We start from the raw sequence: 19,122 nt of genomic DNA, 5'->3' as shown, positions 1-19,122 counted from the left end.
ACACCCTGGACCAGCCAGTTAGCACAGAATGCCCTGTGCCGTGGGGGAAGGTACAATGCTGCCCATTCCCCCACAACCTTGCCATCATGCTCTGAAGGTATGCAAGGAGTTTTTACAAATGCACGTCTTTCTGGCTCTCCGCTGTAGTCGTCAGAGGCACAGCTCTCTGGCCTGTGCAAAGGCTGGGTTCGTCCTTAAGGAAGGCGCATCACTTCTCAGACTTCGAGAGGCTTAAGGGCGTCCTCTTCGTTTTAGAGTTTGTGTTGAGCGTCCCTGTGGGAACATTGTTGGATCACGTCAGTCATGTCAGCATTGAAACAAACCGAAGAAGCAGAAGTTGTTAACGTAATGGGACAGGACTAGTAACATGCTCTTCTACTCCACTCCAGTACTGCGTGGTGGACAAGCAGTATGGCACCATTATGGGGTGAAATTTCCCTGTATGCTCACATGCCTTTCCATCCAATAGTTTTCACGAGATCATGACAAGTGCCCAATTTCCATCATGTTGAAGTTAATGCAATACTCATAGAGGAATAGGAAGCTTCACCATGTGCCATATGAACTTGATTCCACAGTTTTGGGGATTTTTGGTACCGTTAGGTTCCAGCCAATGCGACAGAGACTCTTAGCAAGCAGATTCTGTACTAGTGGAGCTCTACTCTGGTCCCACAGACCAAACCTCTCAATGCTGACATTCCACCAACGGCAGGAGCGAATGACACCCGCTGCCTTACTCGGAAAGTTGATTAAACCCAAAATCCCAAATACAAGTGAAAAACGCTCCTCTGATGAGGTTAACAAAATGCATTAAATTATAAAATGCCCATCACTGACAGATGAACCGAGCTAAGGCTATCTGAAAACTCTGCAGACTTTCATTAGGAACTGACTGTGGTTAAGACTCAGATTAATTTCCTCCCGTTTTGTAAATGTCAACTCGATCTATTTCGCTTGCCTGTTGTCTCGGTCACTCAGCTCAGCTTTTTTTCCCCCTGCAGTCCATTTGTCACGTTCCGCTGTGCTTTCACACAGCCAGACTGCCATTTTGAACTTGCACCAATTAAAATTTCAGCAACCAGCACAGGCAACTCAAGCCTCTAACACAAGCAGTACCTGCTGTTCCATCACTGGACTGGACTGGACAGGCACCCTGAACCATCTATATTGTCAAGACATTCTCTCCCCCCCCCGCAGTGATGGAGCTCCAGCCCGTACAGTACACAGAATTTCAATATCCAGCCACAGTCATTGCATTTCATTTTGTGCCAAAATAATTGCTTCCACTTTGTGGCTCTGAGCCAAAGGCAATACAGAGCACAAGAGTAAATTTAGCAAGAAGACTTCAGCCCATTGTGTTGGCACAAGCAATACTGACTGTGCTTTCCAAATCCCACTTAATTTGTTCAACTACTAGTGAGCTCCATTTAGAAATCTTTCATTAGTCAACCACCTACCTGAGTGAAGGCTGTACTCCAGATTCTAAACAGTTCTTCTAGTTTTGTGAGATAATTATTTTTTTTAACTCCCTGTAAAAAAAAAGAAAGAAACCATTTAAAGTCTTCAAAGGCATATTCCGTTTTTCCAAAATTGGAAAAAAAAGAACATTTCATGCAAGGCTTACATTACACAGCAAAAAAAGTCATGCAACTCAAGCTTTACAGACTTTTAGGACTTACATTTGAAATACATTTAAAATTACATTAGGCAACATTGAAGATTTATGCTAAATTTATGCAAAACAAAAAAAAGTAGCAGCAGATTAACTGGTCTACATAGATCATGATCTAGATTTTGTATTTAAAACTATTTTTTAGCAAGAGTTGCATTACTATCTATACTGGGGTATATTAAATGTTAGTACATAGTTAATTTATTTTTGAAAACAACTTTTATTACTGCATAAATTTTAAGTTCTGCGTTTTTCACTTTTGATCTTTTTATAATCGAACAGTCTTTTAACAGCTTATACGCAGTTACTAGCAGTTTATATATATATAAAATAATACTATTAAATTACAGATTTAGGGTTAGTTTTACCTTCTGTGATGCACTTTAGGTTTACTCATCCTTTCAGAGTGCTGCGATAATTTTCTTTAATAAAACCAGCCACGTTTCTTTGCGTCAAGCATGACATAAGTGCCCTGCAAGCTTAACTTGAATGATTGTGGAAGTTCAGTTATTTCAGAGACTACAAATGACAATTTGCATTACGTGAAGATACAGTTTCATTTAAAGTTGGATTTTTTTTTTTTAAGACAAACCCAGGCATTAGTGCATTCTCAATGCCTTGTTTTCTGACCACATTACCTTGGTTAAAAGGCAGCTAACAGGTTTATTTTAAAGGGGACATAGAAGGTCTTACCTCTAGATCCATTTTAATATAAAAAAAGAGGAGAGAACAAATAAGTTGTGTTCTTTTTCCGTGTAATATCAAGACACCTTTACATTTTTTCTTTTTTTAATTCTTCATACTACATGCATTCATTTAAAATTTAAAATGTTGTTTGAAGGTCTTAAGGAACCTTTATCTTTGATAATAGTTTAAGTTATTTAAAAAGGTATTTCATTATTTTATGATAAAACAGAACAAAGGTAACAAGTTTAGTTTGATAAAAAAAGACTAGGCTTTATTGACAAACTGCTGCAAAACATTTTTTGGACAGATATTTAGTTACCTATTTAGGCAAGCTTACACAAATAGAGCATTATGCATTTTACGGTGAAGGTACAGATTTAAATGGCAATATACAGTTATTTGAAGTTTATAGTATGTACAGTTTCGGGTTTAGCTGCAGTATCCCTTTTTATAAGGATTATTAGACCCTGTGGAGATCTGGCACAATCCTTAGCAGACCCCTTGACTTGTGGGGAATTTAGAGTAAACTTTTCAGACGAATTTCTGATCCTATATTTTAAAATATGGAGACCAGTACAGTGGCAATTCAATTTGAATTCTGGGCAAGACAATAGATGAACAGCATTGATCAAACCCATCCACAGCCCATTTTCTTTTAAAAATTACAAGTTGACCTTTTTTTAAAATAAGGATCGTTAAGGATAGTTTATCTCAACAGTGTCTAGTGGGGCTATATTTCAAAACTCTTTAAAGTAAAATCCAAAATATTATCAAACCTAAACTTTCTAAATGTACAACTTTTTAAGAGACTATTTAAAAATTAAGTTAATCTTTAGGACAGTACCTCATGAAAATAAAAAAAGGTGCCTAAATTTTTGTGGGGGTTAATTCATGTTTCCTATTATTACAATTTTATCCAAGTAAATTAGTTTAAAGGTTTTAAGTTTTGTAAATGTTTAATTAAAACAGAATTTTGAAATGTAGCCTAAGCGGGAATCTGCAACTGCCACTTAATCACGGAATCAGTATTTTTAAAGCAAGTAACACAAAAATTAAGTGATCTTCAGAGCTAACAAGAGGTTAAATGATACAGTCTTTCAAGGATTTGTTTTCCCCACCACACATTTTGAAACTGGATAAAATCTTATTTTATAACCAAACATTAAAAAAGTTAACAGAACTGTCAATGCGAATAAGCAAGGGGAAGAAGAAGAAGAAGAAAAAAAATCAAAAAGCTTGTAAACAAAGTTTAGCTGTGTTGCCTAACTCGGCTAGGATCGTCTCAGATGTCTCAATGCGTACAGAAGCAGGTTTTCAAACAAAGTCCACAGAGTAGAAAACGAACGGACAATTACTTTTTGTCTGGTTCTTTAAAGCGACAGAGGCCACGGGAGACAGATGTCAGTGAGCAATGTGCTTATTCAAACTTGATCTGGCCCCTTCAGTATCTCCCATAGGGGTGATCCCTGTAGGGCCCTTTAACAGTTCTTGCAGAAGGCAGCTTGGGCGCCGCTCTTGTTCCATTCCAGTCATCCTGACCTGGAAAGAGATGGAAAAAAATGAAACATGATCCATTACGGCCAAGGTTTCAAAACCCATCCAGGGTTAGCGGGGCTGTTAGCAGTCTGACCAAGCCCCATGACAACAGGGGCCTTTTTCAGCCTCTCCTGGCAGAGGCAAGACTAAAAGGGCAACGCCAAGATTCAGAATGTCTGTCCTGGTCTTCCTGCCAGCGGTTTACTCAGACAGAAGTTCCCCAATAATCCCCGACAGCGCCTTGGGGAAGAGACCCCAAAAACGGTTAAAAAATGCACCGTATGATACAAACAGGGAAAGCTTCAAAAGGTCTTGTTCAGCAATCGGTATTTAACTCGCTCGGCTTCAGCCAGCTTCAACAGGGCTGAAGTAGAAATTCTCCGTCTGTGAAGATGTGCACCATTCATGAAAGAGGGAAGCCACACATCACTTCTGGAGCTTAATATTAACCACTGCAGTGTCTGGCTGGGAGACTGACCTCAGGGACTGGCTGATCAGAAAGGATCTTCGGTTACACTTCAGTGACAAAACGAGACCGCTGAATGGACCCCCTGCGTTTGAAATAAGGGAGAACATTCCCCATCGTTACAGACAAGAAGACTGTGGCCTTACCGTAAGGCTCGTATGTGTCCTGGGCCTCCCCGTGGCCATAATCGTAGTACTCTGTGTCTCTGCAAACCCGAAACAGACAGATGTTACTCAAGAGCACTGGCCTCTCAGGAACCACGCAAGCTTAGTGCAACGCTAAAGGGTTTCATTTAAACAATGTACACATCATGAACACAAGGCAGAAAAGAGTCAAACTGAAATGCTGGCTGAACATGGCGACTGAGCTTAGATGTTACTGCTCCAACACCAGCTTCACAATAACTATCACAACGGGACTGATGGTTTGCTCTTCAACTTTAAAACACCATGGCAAACTGAATCGCCTGTCCAGAACTCCACGTAAGTCCCTTTGAAAGCAGCATCTAGCATTGCTAGCACTTTGAAAACTTCAGGCTTTGTAGAACTATCAACTGCACAATAAGCTACAGACCTAGTATTTCATGTTTAATTTACAACAATCTCTTGTGCTTTTCTAGTCTCACTTCTATCTGTGCTTTGGGTTCCTTCAAAAGCATTCAAACGTATAATATTTTTTAAGTAAGCATTTGAGAAACCCTCCAGCAGAGGAAATATCACCAGCTAAACCTGCAACCAGAGAATGTCAAACTTACGCCTGGGGTTGACTGTAATAATCATAAGCTTCGTAAGTGGGCTCAGCGTAGCTGTCTTCATAGGCCTGAGAAGAGGAGAAAAAATTAAAAACAATAAGTCCCTCTACTCAACCATGATCTATGACTTCAAAATTATTTAGAATCCAAGATATCATTGTCATTGACTCAAGTTTCATAAAACTTTACATTTAATAACACTGCTGGATCAACTACCCCCATTGGGAGACAAGACAGGATGCAGGAAAATGAACTTTAAATTATTGTACCTTATCTGCAAGCCCTATTACAATATATAGACAAAATTAGATGTGCACTCTCCTGAGGCAAAAAAGACTAGCAAGTTACAGAACTAGTTAACCAGGCCTGGAATGCGATTCCAACATCCCAGTCAGGGTGAAACACTGAGAAAGGGTAACTGTTCACTCACGTATTCTTCATAGGGCTCAGGGGCAGGTGGGTGGGGCAGGGGCATTCTCTGCACGCCCGGGGCAGGCGGCCTGCTGCGGGCAGCAGGGGCACCCCCTCGGACAGGCTGCGCCGGGGGCACCCCTCGCCCTGCTGGCGCTCCCCTCACAGTGGCTCCTCTAGCTGGGCCCCCACGGGGCGCCGCTCCGCGCGGTGGGATCCCCCGACCCCTAGGAAACGCAGGCTGTTAGTTTTCATAAAGGGCGCAGGCGTCGCCACCCGAGGTTCAGAGCAGAAGGGCTCAGTCAAGCTGCAGCTCAAGGCGATCGGCCGGAACGTCCTCTTGTATTGGGCTGTTAACATCGACACCGGCTACAACAGCAGCAGCGACACGGGAGCAGTGCTGGGGCCTTGGGAGGCTAAGGGTTCGAATCGGGGGTGAGGCGGAGCGGTTGTGCCCTTGACGAGACTCCTCGCGCAGAACGCACTAACACAGGGCCCCGCTGTACAAAAGGGTACAGAGGCACATTGCTTTGAGCAAAAGATTCAAGATGAAAAATGTTGTTGAAAGATGAAAAGATTCAAGATGAAAAATGATAGTTCTCCGGTTCTGTGCCAACACAAAAACAAAACAGTGCAGTATTCCTTCACAATTTGCCTTACGCTGCCCCACAAAGTCAAAGGGCATTTTCACTTTGGTCTGGACAGACACTGCACAAGTCTACCTGCTTTCCTTGTCAGCTGTATGTTTGTTTGGACTGGTTTTTCATAATTCTTTTCTATTTACGTTATTTTATAGAGAAAAGCAGAGAAGCGGAGCACATCCAGATCAAAGTAGCCCCATTACCAAAGATCCTCACGGTACCACAGTCACAGTTACCTGGCGGCTGGAGTGGGAGGGGGGGGCGCACCACGCCCCCTGACAGGGGGGCCTCCTCTGCCCCGGACCCCTGGCTCCTGTCCTCCATTGAGGTAGGACATCTCCATGAACTGCTCCTGACAAATGTCATCCATCATGTCCTGCTTGGAAACAAAAAGGAACAGGTACTGCTCATGCACGAGCTTAGCACAGCTCCAAGGCACATTCACCAGCCTGGTATCTTTAAGAGCCTGCCACTATGTAGCACTTACGTGATGTTTTGAATAGTCAAAAACACTGCAGCCTACACCCCCTCCCCAAGTACAAAATCTCCTCGCAATGTTTTTCTCAAATCGGCAATGATCACACTGCAAAAACCATTCCTTGAAGATCAAACTCAATTTCTCCTAACCTGAGCTCTAACAGGAATAAACCATCTGCCTCCTCTGAAACGCTCCTCTCGGCTCTGCAGCTACAGAGCTCACTCCCTGCCATGTGCATCTTTTAATATTCCCCTGTGGAGGTGCTCAGATAAATGTAATGGAATATTCGAGCAGCTGGAGAAAATTGATCTCCATGCAGTGCACTTTACGATGCACTTCAGACATAAAATGCTGTGTTTTCTTAAGCAACACGAACACTTAAAAGATGAAGGATTTACTTGTTCTCTCTTGAATGGAGTGAGGATATTAAAAAAAAAAACGTTGATGTCTGTCCAGCCATTAATCGCGATGCACTTACATGGCACGGTTTGTCCCACTCAGTACCAAGCCTGTGCTCAGTTACAAATGACTAGGAAGGCAAAAAAAAAGGTTCTAACCAAAAGCTCAATATGAGATCGGATATTGACATGACTAATCCTTAGTAAAAAAAACTGTAAAAATCAGATAGGCAGGCCATTACAGATGGTTAACTTTTTTCCTTTCCAGAAACCCTGCTTTAATTTAATAATACGGCTCATAAGACACCAAACTGCAGAAATGAGGAATAGAGAGGAGAATGATTTTACAGCGGAAATCTCAATGGGATAATGAAGGCATTACAACGCTCTCCACTCGGCAGCCGCCCACAACCCCAACCCTCCCCCCACCGCCTCTCTGAATCGGAAGAAAGGCCCCGCAGGGCCACCGGGAGGACCACCCTGACCGGACCCCCCCCCCCGAGCCGGCGCGGCTCAGCAACGGGACCGGCAGGAGAGCGCCACGAACCCGGGGAGCAAAAGGCAACACTCACAGGAATGAGGAACTTCTTCACTTCCTCCATGGCGTGTGCCATGCGGAGGTAGGCCTCGGGCACGGGGGCGAACACCTCGATGAAGACGTGCAGCTCCATGGACAGGTGGGCGTACTTGGGCTCGCCTCCCTTCCGCAGCTCCTCCTCCTGCAACAGCAAAACCCGCAGCCTTCAGACCGCCACGCCTCTGAAGAGGCCAGGAGCGGCCGCCGGCCACCAGCCCCTGAACAGAGCCAACACGCCACAAACCGCCGACTTTCCATCAGTTTGCGGGGGAAGCAGGAAGAATCAATTTGCAAAGGTAATATTCTTGACCACTTATTGCGAAGTCCACTTTTTTTAACATGGAGCTTTATCAACGGGCTGATATCCTGCACAAGATAGTCGACTGCTGCAGGGAAAGGAATAATGTTAAACCTGTAAGGCACACAGACAGCACCAGAATCCATTAGAAACCAAAGGAGCCTCATTTCTTTTGTGCAATTTAAAAAAAGCTCCTGCATATTTATAAGTCTGCTGGCAAGCAGTGTGTCCAGCCTGAACATGTGCTTGCAAATGCAGACCTGCATTTCCTGAAAAGCCTGCCTGGCGTTCCTGCGGGGCGACCAGAGCGGCACATCCGTACCTTCACTTTATCCCTCATGGAGCCTTTTCCCAGGACAGAGATCTTTGCTCCCGTCTCTTCCTGTAGCCGTTTGATCGTGTTTCCTTGGGGTCCCAGAATCTTTCCGACAAAGTTGAACTGAGAAACGGAAGAACAAAACCCATGTGAGATGCCATGAAAGCAGCACTGACAATTCCATCGAAGATGATTTAACGTGCTCCCTTCGCAAACAGAAAAGATGGCTAGGAATGCGATGGTGGAGGGAAGACGTGGCAGCTTTGTTGCATGAAAACGTGCAGCCCCTACAACTTTCTAGTCAGCAATTAGAAAAGGGCTCTTGTACCTCAGGAAATATTAAATCATGACGGGCAACTTACAAAACAAAAGGTTAAGGCTTAGCACAGTCAAGCAGGCAGGTTGGCTTTTTAGTTATGCCACTACTCAAGGAGAGCCATGAAGAAGCACAATAACAGTGCACCTTATTGGAATGTAGAACATAATACAAGGGTGAACACTTAATAAGCACTTTATAAGATAACTAGTTAAAAGGGATTTACCAATTGGTAAGCACAGGTAAAAAGGATTAAAAAAGGCTAAAATTTAATATTGCAATGGCGATTCACGTCTTTTTTTTCCCCTCAACATTGCAAGAGCTGAAGAACAATAAAAGATGAAGTGTCTTGGGGATAACAAGGACTCTTTAGATGATGGGGAAATGGCTGTTGTATTAAACAAATATTTCACTGTGGCGTTTACCAAAGACGAAATCCACAACACGCCTCGGGCTGCGATAAGAGCATTCGATGTTAAATAATATTGGGTTACAAGAGGCAGAAGCGTTACAGGGCGTAGAAGCACTTGTAGAAACCTGAGAATCTGCTGTCCCAGGTTATCATCAAGACTCCTCCAACAATCACTCAAGAAGTGGCTAGCATCCACTGATTGGAAAACCTTTCACGTAACATCACTTCACAAGAAAGAACCAAGCAATTATAGACCAACAGGTTTTCATTGTAAGTAACGTTCTGGGAATAATAAATATTTCTCACTATAGGATCATCTGTATGGCAACAGCATTCTAGAAGATAGTTAGCATAGATTTTAAAAAGTCAAGTCAAGATGTTCATCCGAAAGCAGTAATGCATACAGATGATGCAGAAGATATGGTATATTTCCCAACGTGTGGATTCTCAAACAGCACGCAGCACACACTCAAAGTGATGCTTGTGTACAGGCAAGACAGAGGACAGACAGAAGGGATGACTGCTCAAAGCTGGGTGAAGTCAATGGTGGAGAACAACCGTGATCTCCATTAGGACTACTCTACCATCCTTCCCATCAACGAGCCTGATCTCGGTCTCATTCAGAAACAAGTCAAGCTCATAAATGAAGCCGAAAAAGGAGATGACAATTCGAGACTGGGCAGACTCCTGGGAGATCTTATACATACAGTACATATATAGCATGAATACGAGACACTAAACCCTGAACTTGAAATTATGAAAAAGATTAAGGTGTCTGTTAACTCAGCTTATGTGAAAGCAATAAAAAAAAAAACAATGCTAGGCATATTATGCCAAAATTGGACAATGAACCAGTTACTAGTGAGAATACGGTTTGATCACCACAGTGCAAGAAAGCATATCGCTACTATGGAATTAGTCCACAACAATCAGGCACATTCCTGGGCTTTAAAAAATTATCAGGCTAAAAAACTTTAGTCTTAAACAAAATACTGCAAGAACTTTGTTGACGTATTCAAGGCCTCAAAAGTACCGAAAACCCATTCGTATATTTATATTTGGCTGATGCATTTATCCGAAGCATTTGAAACTTCCGATCATTTACCCAGCCGAGTACTCCCCCCAGAACAATTCAGGAGTAGGACTTCGTTCAAAGGGTACACGAGCAGCGTTTCAGCTGGCACACATCCTGAACCACAAACCACCACGCCACACTACTGTCCCTTGGTTAGTGTTTCAAATTTGGTCCGTTCCAGAACCAAAGGATAAAAGAAAATAGGGGGGGGGCTCGGCATTTCTTTACACAAAGGGGTGTGGGAGTCAGGAACAAGCAGCCCACCCATGGTGCTGAACCGACACCCAGGCTCCTTTTCAAACCCTTGGGACAGCGAGGCACTAGCACAATACGAAGGCGATGGGCCAGACGGCTTCCTCTTGTTTCACACCTACATTCTCAAACACGCTGCTCTTCAGAGACGAAAGCTATGTAACTGAACCAGGGCTGTGGTTAATGTGCATTACCTGGCTCGTGTACAGTGGTTTATAATTCATGCTCTCTTCCTCACCCCTACATATAGTGCGATAACTTCACACCACCACTTGTTTGATGATTCGCAGAAAGCTAAAGAATCTCCTGGGGACAAACCTTGAGGAGAAAGGGGCCTACAGTAATCTGTACACAGTGGAAATTGTGCTTGCATACCACACAATGCATTGCTGATCCACACCTGATTTCAATTTAAGACACCAGTATAGTTATGCTGCCAACATGCAGGTAACAAGGCCTATATAAAACAATCGTTTTAGATTCTAGATGCAAAGCACAAGTGATGCACACTTTTATTTTGGATATTTTTACAAAATACCCCCAGCTTTCTTCTACAAACAATATCAACAGTCCAAGTCATTAACTTAACATGACCCTGAACATAGAATCAAATCAGTTTGCAGAGAATATAAAACATCCTTTACATACACTGTTTTTAAAATTCACACAACGCTTAAACATTTAGAGCGTTTACAGATCGCATTAAACAGAATCTTGCGCCCTTTAATCGCAACTTGTCTGGTTCCTCAAAGGCAGAAAACATCCTCAGCTAGTTTGTGGGTTACCAGCAGCAAACAGAAAGCTCTAAACTAATTCCAGTGAGCTGAATAATTTATTATTGCTTCAAAATATGTAGTTCGTTTTAATTTAAAATCCATCCGAGCAAACGCTTAAACAGAATTTAACTGTCGGGAGTCCTGAAGCGTTAACACTAATTTGTCAGCAGAAAAATTGGGCTAAGGTAGGTAAACCCCATCCCCCTCCACCCCCTCCCACAGCGAATCCATCAACACCCAGCCACATCCACTGCAATTTGATTTTTAGACAGCAGTTAATCACCATGACTGCAAGACGCAGGCAAAGAAATAAAGGGCTATAAGCTGCTGGCATTTAATACAGACAGGTCTTGCACTTCCACAAATTCCAGCACCCCTGGCGTTCCAAGGGTCCATGCTATACGTTTCAGGATGACGTCCACTGTCAACTGTGCCGATCGATTGCGTGATTAAACTGCACTCCAAGGGAGGCAATATTGAAGGAGGAAAGCTGCAAGGACCTACAGATTTCAGCGTACGCCCCTAATCTTTCTTCCATCCGTACCAGTCTAACCCTGGGCATTTCACTGGAGCAATTCTTCATGATTTAAATATAGATCTGAGGCAAAGGCAACAAAGAACAATCTAGTTAATCAGGCACTTCGGTAGACGCCCGAGATTGCTATTTTATGTCTCCTGCACAGAGTGCAAGGTAGCGTGGGAGGGGTCCTCAATCAAAAGCAGGAAGATGCTGAATGCCAACTGTGTGTGTGCCTGGAATAAGCTCCACGAAATTAAAACAGAACAAAGCCAGGAGAGAGTTAACAGCTCCAGAACAGTCATACGTTGTAAAACAGAAGCTGGAAAGGTCTGACGTGTTTCAATAAGGAAAAAAAATGAGACCACCAGGAGCAGGATTGTTGGGTAAAAAAAGTATGAGCTGTCTGAATTATGCCTTATCGTAAAGCCCAAAAAATTGGTCTTTCTTCATTAAAAAAATATATGGAGTGGCTGAGGACTGAATAGAACAGTCCTTGAACCTCTCAAGAAATCACATATCTAAAGGTTAATGGTTTTGTCCTTTCTTAACCAGTATTCCACGCTGGACCTCCTTCAAGGTTTTATCCAACTGATCCCCTACAACACCTACAGTTTATTCTAAGCCAGTTTTCAATGCACATCCACAGCATGGGCTCCTTGTCAGACAACGCTATGCGCTACGTACACTGACCTTTGGATACTGTTTGACCGGGATGAGGACTCTTTCCTTCAGTTTGACGTTCTTGTGCGAGAACAGGTCCAGATAAGCGTCTTCGTCTTCTTTCTTCGGTTCGCCTTTCTGAATCCTTTCAATTTCTAAAAGCAGGGAAAAATAACGATGACCGTTAAAAACGATGACAAGGCTTAGAAAGTTCCAGCAAACTTTCTAGAACCGATACAGCAAAGATCCAGAAGCTCCTATAATGCTAAGCTTCTTTCCGTGCTGATGCGACGCTCCACAATTCCAAGCTTGTGCTTCAGCTTAGCTTTCAAGCTTCCTTCTGTGAGCCACTATGAAACATTTTTCAGGAACAGATGATATTGCCACAAAACTGTAGAACTAGAGCAGACTAACCAGGACACACTATATGCCTGCATGAACTGTCAACAGTAGCTATAAGTCACTTCACTGGATAGCAAATGCCAACCTTAACTGCATCTGGCGTTGAGCTCAACCAACTCAGGCAACCATACATCATACTGAGGAAAGGGGCAGGCAGCAGGGGAACGAAGAGGAATTTCTTGTTCAAGATTAATTCAAAGGGCTGTATGCAATGAAGGACTAATGCCAAGTCACCTTCCCTCTTCTGTAGAACACTATTCAATGTCTTTATATCTAAAGTGTATGAACAGACTGCACTCCACAACTAAATATGCTGCATTGATCTATAAACAAAACACAATTAAGAGTTGGGTTGATATAATTAGGAGTTACACTACGCAAAATTACCAGAATGTCTCTTTTTTGGACAACGCAAATTCAGTTTAAATGTGCTATCTGTAGCTTCCGATTTGGTTTAAGGAATGATGAACTTTGCCTGCATTCCAATGCAGAGTCTAGGAGTTATAGACCTGGATTAAAATTTAATTTTGGCAACAAATGCTTTGTTTATAACAAGGATGTATGGACTCTTTTACACTTATAAATCTAGCTGATTTAGAGCAAGCTAGAGCATTGTCACTGCAGAATCTTTCCCTTTCAAAACCAGCTCAAGTGAAATAGAAGAGCCTCCCCTTTAATACATTTACAGCGATATAAACATCTCACACCAAAGAAATGTGAAAACCTATCAAACACACTGTGGGAATTTGCAATGTTGCTGCATTAGAATCTCTTATCACAGATTTTCAGGTTTAATTGGAAGCACAAGACTCCTGTTGAAGCACCTTTAAATAGCACCCATCACAAAAACGCTTGATGCATTTTGCAAACATTCTAGTTAAATAGCATCCAGCCCTGCAACAGCCAGGCAGCCCAGCCGCTCGACACACGATACTGGAAGGCACACAGGTCTGTGCTCACAGGCCCCGGACAACACAAAACCTTTCATTAGGCTCGGTCACAACCGCAAGCCAGCAATCCAATTAATAACATGAGCTTCTAGAATTTGCAACCAATACCGTTCTACTGCTCACTTTACAGTAATACAGTACCAGAACTGCCCACCCATCAGCGGCAAGCGTTCCAAACAAACAGCTGTCTTCATGAATATCAACAAATTCCACATACTTTGCCCATCCGGTCCTGCACACTGCTGTTCATCACAGCCGCTGACCGAACTTTCCCACATCGCGAAAGGACCAAAGCTCCTGCTCGAGTTAGAGATATTGCAAAGGCTGAACCAGCACCTCTTTGTCCGCTAAACCAAAGGTTTTCTACAGTACGGTCCACCACCCTGCCAGATCCAAGGCCATTTTCATTATTGAATGAATATCAATAGGTAGAAATCAACCGCCAGCCTAATTTGAATGTTATCCCACTGGAGGAAACATCACATACACAAATCCCACAGTGCAACCGTGCATCTCAGTCTACGACTAATTAGCTTCCTTCGTTGTAAAAAAGCCACAACCAGCACCTGAGCTCAGTTAGAAAACAGGAACGCTACAAGGGACACATCACCAGCCCCTCCAGGAACAAGTCACAGCGCTCTTCAATCCTCACAGACCTCAGGAAGTGCACTCCTGCCGGTTCTGAGCATCCCTCTAACTTCTCAACCGCCCCAGTGAGGCACGCCGTCACCACTCAGAACCCTCAACCCCAAGTCTGGAGCAGCTGTTGACTGAAGGTGACCCAGAAAAAAACACCAGCACCTAAAGAAATGAAGCTGGCAGGGAGACAGACATGCCTCCCCACCCCCTCACTCTTACAAGACACCTTCTCACAGAGGAGTGCAGGAGTCAGGAGGGCAGTCCGCCATATTGCAGCCGGCAAGAAGAGATGGCTGCAGGTCTCCTATGGGGAACTGGTCGAGACCGATAGGGGCAGGAGACTCAGAAAGAGAGGCAGGCAGGCTCTGGGTTCTGTTCCCCATCAGCAAGACCTTACAGAGCCATGCAGCCAGCTGGTGTGAAGAAACACGCAGCCTCTTCTTACGCCTTTTCGGATGCTATAATTAAAAATCCAGATTGCCGGAGAGAACCACTGCAGACAGTAAACCAGAAGCTGCAGGTCACACATCCCCGCCTTTAATAGAGGAACGCTTGAAGTGTCTACATTCAGAAATACGTTCATGCCAATTAGAAGAAATACCATGAAAATATACCGCAGGTTTCTCTCCATGAACAGCTGGCTAAAAAAAAACAGGTGTAATGCAATGTTCTGGAGTGATTATTTCCAGGCAGCGCAGGGCAGAAGCCAAGCTAGATGCAAGACTATGTCAGCCGCAGCATCGCCAACAGAACAAGACTGAAACGTTTAAGCCATCGTGATGCTGGTCCAATTAACACGCTGATGCAAACACACATTTCAATAATCTTATTTCAAGCCACCAGCAATGGCGAACGAAGTGAGAATTGAAAGGGGGTGTAAAAATTTCAATGCTTAACACAAACCAGCAACTGCAGGAGCTCACAGGCAAGCACGGGGAAACGGGAGCATTTACAACCACTTGTGACACTTTTATTGCAGAAACTATGTTCGTCTTAATACGAAACAGGCACACCGTTTAAAAAGCTGGAAAACATTCAAGTTTCCACTGCCAAGGAACCAGAAAACAGTATTCCACGTCTTCGCACGGTTTCAGACCCTGGAGGTTTCGTTTCTTTTTTTAAAAAAAAAGAAAAGATGAGCAGAAATGTGAGAGACCCCCCCCCCCCCCAACTCGCTAAACATCTCCCGTCCGACGATGGAGGGGGCTATTCTCAACTTCCTTCCCAACAAGAGCAACGTCTGATCGCATCCTGTTCCAAAATATAATTTTGCCACGTTAACGGGTTTGTTTTTTTCCCCCCAGCTTTCAACCCTCTGGACTGCCACCCCCCGAAGACATTCATGCCCATCAGGGTCTCGCCATCCACTTTAAAAACTGACAGAGGACTCGACAGTGGCGGGGTTCAAAATATAATAGCGGGTAAGCGAACAGTCCTGAGCTGAGATGTCGGCAGAAGACTAAACTCCAAACGTGCCAAGGAAAATAAGTTTCCCCCGCAGAGAGCCTCGCACCCCGACAGAGGGACCTGAAATGAGCTTTTCTTTTCTTTTTTTTTTTGGAAGCACCGCGTTATCTAAAGCGCCTCTTCATGGGAGAGACTGGCTGTGGTTTCTCCCCACCGAGGCGCAGTGAGGCTCGGTCGTTTTAAAGTCGTTTATCTGAAACACGCCGTCAACCGAGGGTGCTGCGTTTACACACACACACAAAAAAAAAAATATCCAGAAATAAGGCATCGGGGAACCATCTTCCGCGTTATGAAAGATGCAACCTGGATTTAGGCTGTAAAAGAACATATCGGTCGACCCTAAATCCCGAGGCTGATAACCTTTCTTTCTGAAGTTTCCAAAACGTGTCATGAGAAATATGTACAGTGCGAGGTTTAATGTCTCGGCACGGGGTTGATAAATTCCTTAAAACCCGTCGACAAAAAAAAAAAAGCATTTGAGGTAAACCCAGAGCCCAGCGATTGAAATGCGCCGGTTCCGTACATGCAAAACATGCTCGATCGTATAAACGGCACTACAGCTAAAGCTTGATTTAATCTCCCCACAAAGGGTATAATTAACGCTACCGCAATCAAGGTGGTCCGGCAATGGAAAAAAAAAATCTTTGTCTTCCATTCTGTAACTTTGTTGTTTTTTTTTTTAAAGAAGAAAAAGGAGCTTCGCCATTTATAATTACTCTTTGGGGGGGAGAGAGAGGTTGTTTTTTTTTTCCCCCTGCAGAGACGCACATTCATCCCCCAGCTAAAACTTCCCATAGATACAAAAGGAGCACCCTAACTTTTCGTGAATTGCAATTTAACCGGCGGGCAGGCGTGGCGAGAGAGAAAAACACACACACACACACAACAACAAGAAGAAAGATAAAACTGCATCAAGATCGGAAAACAAAAGGGGACCGAGACGCAGGTACCGTCGGCACCAAGACGCACACTTTCAATACCCGAGGAGCACAGACGGGCGCCATCCTTTTCTCCAACTTGATGCCCCCTCCCTCCCCGACAGTCCCCCGTTCACACTCCACAAAGCCACGCCGTGAGAAAACACCCCCCCCCCCCCCCAGAAAAACGAGTCAAAAACGACTCTTGTTGTTTTTTTAAAAAAAATTTCCCGATGATGTCCGACGGCAGCTTCACCGGGGAGCCACCCCGCCGCCCGGCCGGCCGGCCCGGGCTCGTCGTCACCACGCCGCCGGACACCCGAGACGGATGCCGACCCGATCGGTTTACCGGCTAAAAGATTCTACATTAAATTCAAAAACAAAAATCGAAGAAATACCTTAAACCAACACCACACGACCATGTTAAACACCACAAAAAAAAAACGTTTTTTTTTAAAAAAAATCCAACAAGTACTCAGCCGTGAGCGAAACCCTTTGTCTCACAGACACACTCTTCCCCACAACGTGCGCTCTTCCCCCCACCGCTAACTTCAGAAACATTTACGCTTTTATTTTCACTGCGATACCGTCACAAGCAGCAGAAGAAGAAGAGCCCCCCCCCCCTTCTCGTCGGCTTTTGGCAGCTCGGCGCCTCGTTTATTCCTTGGGAAGAAAAAAAAAACAACAACAACAACAACAACGAAAAGTTTTCAGAGCGGCTCGGTTTACCTGCGGACACCAGTTTCATAGCGTGGGTGAAGGAGGAATCCAGACTGTCCTTCTCCGCCAGCAACTCGGGGAGATATTTGCTTTCGTTCTCCATTTTGTTTACTATTGTGTCTGCTACGTTACAGTCTCGGGGAAGAGGAGGAGGAGGGATAAAAATAGGTTTAAAAAATGTGTTTGCAGCAGCGGGGGAAATGTATGCAGCTCCTAGCGGCCTCGTAATCTTCTGCAGGTCTGGGTGAGATCGGGCCCAAGTGTGCGCCGAGCCGCCCGGTCGTGTCGGTTAGCAACCTCGTAATGGCTCCCTCCCTCTCTTTCTCTCCTTCTTAGCTCCCTACAAATGGAAAGCGATTGAGAACAAAAAAAAAAAATCCTGCGACTGAGGGGAAAATAGCAAGCCGAGAGGAAGTGAGCTCACTAAATTCATTCAAAATGGTCGGGCTCTCCCTCCCACTTTGAAAAAAAAAAAACAACCTCCGACCGCTGTCATTTTTAAAGGCGCAGCCGGCCGCTGTTCTTAAATGAATTTGGCGTCGATAAAAATGTTGTTGTTTTTTTTTTCCCCCCCTCGCTGTGGGTTGGAGATCACGCCGTGCTCCTCTCTGTACATTTACGTAAAACCGAGGTAACGCGACGTTTGTGGTGGTTTTATTTTAACGATATTAAAGTACTTTGTTCGAAATCTGGGTGGTGTGCTTCTGTCGTTTCTGCCCTGATAGTAAGAAAGGGGAGATTGTGTATATGTGAAATACGAAGGCATACAAATTAACAACTTCGTCAATAAAATGTTACTAAACCAACTTGCAGATTTCTTCCCTTTTTAACTCTGAAGGGTATTTCTAGGATCTCCTGTTTAACCACAGAAATTTCTAAAAAATACTATGCCGTGTGGGCAAATTGGTTAAACAGCACGGTGGAGCATTGATTTTATATATAGTCCCATCATTGATTTTTTCAGCCCTGGCAAACATGGGTTAACTTTTAAGGACAATGGTTTTAATTGTTCTTTATTCATTTTTCGGAATCCTGGGTTGGCTTTACACTGTGTGTCCGGAAGGTGGAGCTTTTTTACTCTCTATAGAAATATACTGTGGAGTGTGTGCGATGCGTTGGTTGATCGCCCGCAAATCGCGAACCTCTGACCTGTGTATCAGGAAATGGATGATGCTGGGGTGGGCCTGATCAGTACTGGGATGATGGGAGACCTCTGTGGAGAGTCAGACTGCTGTTGTAAGCGGTGTTGATGGACCAGTAGGTGGCACTCTTCCCTCTGGGCCAGAATTTATAACCCGGTGCCCCAGTATGGCGATAAGAGACAATTTGCTAGTCTGTAGGAGGTGCCGTTCTATGGATTAAATGTTAGATTGAGATCCTGACTGCTTGGTCGTTTAAAATTGCCATGGCGCTGTTAGTGTGCTTGTATGATCTGACCTCCCCAGAGTTCCCCCTTACTTCAACTGGAGAAGCAATTTCTCACCCCTCCTACTGATCTGTGGGCTGCTGTGCGTCGCCCTGGTGGGGGAGCACTTCAGTATTGGACGATGTGGGGCTCCCCCTGTGGGGAAAGCACCCTTGGGGTGAAAGGCACTCGTGCAGATGCAAGGAAATATTATTATTAAAACCTACATTTCTTTCTTAAAAATTATTTATGCGGGGGAGCATGGCAGTGCTCTCTCCGGTCTCCAAAGCTATCTGGTCTGGGGTTCGAGTACAACATGGAGCACATTCTGCATGCTCTCCCTCTGGCCTCTGTCTCCAGCTCATCTTGGCCCTGTATAG

General features: G+C 44.2%; 1 protein-coding gene across 2 annotated transcripts; it reads right to left on the bottom strand.

Annotated features, from left to right (window-relative positions):
* Positions 1 to 2,608: 2,608 nt before the first annotated feature.
* Positions 2,609 to 17,724, bottom strand: LOC148820411 (KH domain-containing, RNA-binding, signal transduction-associated protein 1-like). 2 transcript variants are annotated; one of them, XM_088931603.1, is made up of 9 exons: positions 17,347 to 17,724; positions 12,273 to 12,397; positions 8,238 to 8,354; positions 7,613 to 7,759; positions 6,401 to 6,543; positions 5,543 to 5,750; positions 5,116 to 5,180; positions 4,508 to 4,566; positions 2,609 to 3,898 (listed from the first exon to the last, which is right to left on the bottom strand). In XM_088931603.1, exons 1-9 carry the CDS (start codon positions 17,438 to 17,440, stop codon positions 3,801 to 3,803), a joined length of 1,056 nt encoding a protein of 351 aa, XP_088787729.1. In that variant the 5' UTR covers positions 17,441 to 17,724; the 3' UTR covers positions 2,609 to 3,800. The 2 variants fall into 2 exon arrangements, with proteins under 2 accessions (XP_088787729.1, XP_088787730.1); XM_088931604.1 differs by having other exon boundaries at positions 6,401 to 6,540.
* Positions 17,725 to 19,122: the final 1,398 nt, after the last annotated feature.

The sequence above is a fragment of the Atractosteus spatula genome, chromosome 14 (genome assembly GCF_055471065.1).
Source record: "Atractosteus spatula isolate fAtrSpa1 chromosome 14, fAtrSpa1.hap1, whole genome shotgun sequence".
NCBI classification, from domain to species: domain Eukaryota; kingdom Metazoa; phylum Chordata; class Actinopteri; order Semionotiformes; family Lepisosteidae; genus Atractosteus; species Atractosteus spatula.
Note: the sequence above shows the minus strand (reverse complement) of the source record. Positions and strands in the feature narration are given on the sequence as shown.

Excerpts from the sequence above, each read along its gene's own strand:
- LOC148820411 (XM_088931603.1), bottom strand. The coding sequence starts at position 17,440 with ATGGAGAACGAAAGCAAATATCTCCCCGAGTTGCTGGCGGAGAAGGAC. Across the intron at positions 12,398-17,346 it reads TATGAAACTGGTGTCCGCAG|AAATTGAAAGGATTCAGAAA; the intron begins GTAAACCGAGCC and ends CCCTGCTTTTAG. Across the intron at positions 4,567-5,115 it reads TATTACAGTCAACCCCAGGC|AGACACAGAGTACTACGATT; the intron begins GTAAGTTTGACA and ends TCGGGTTTGCAG.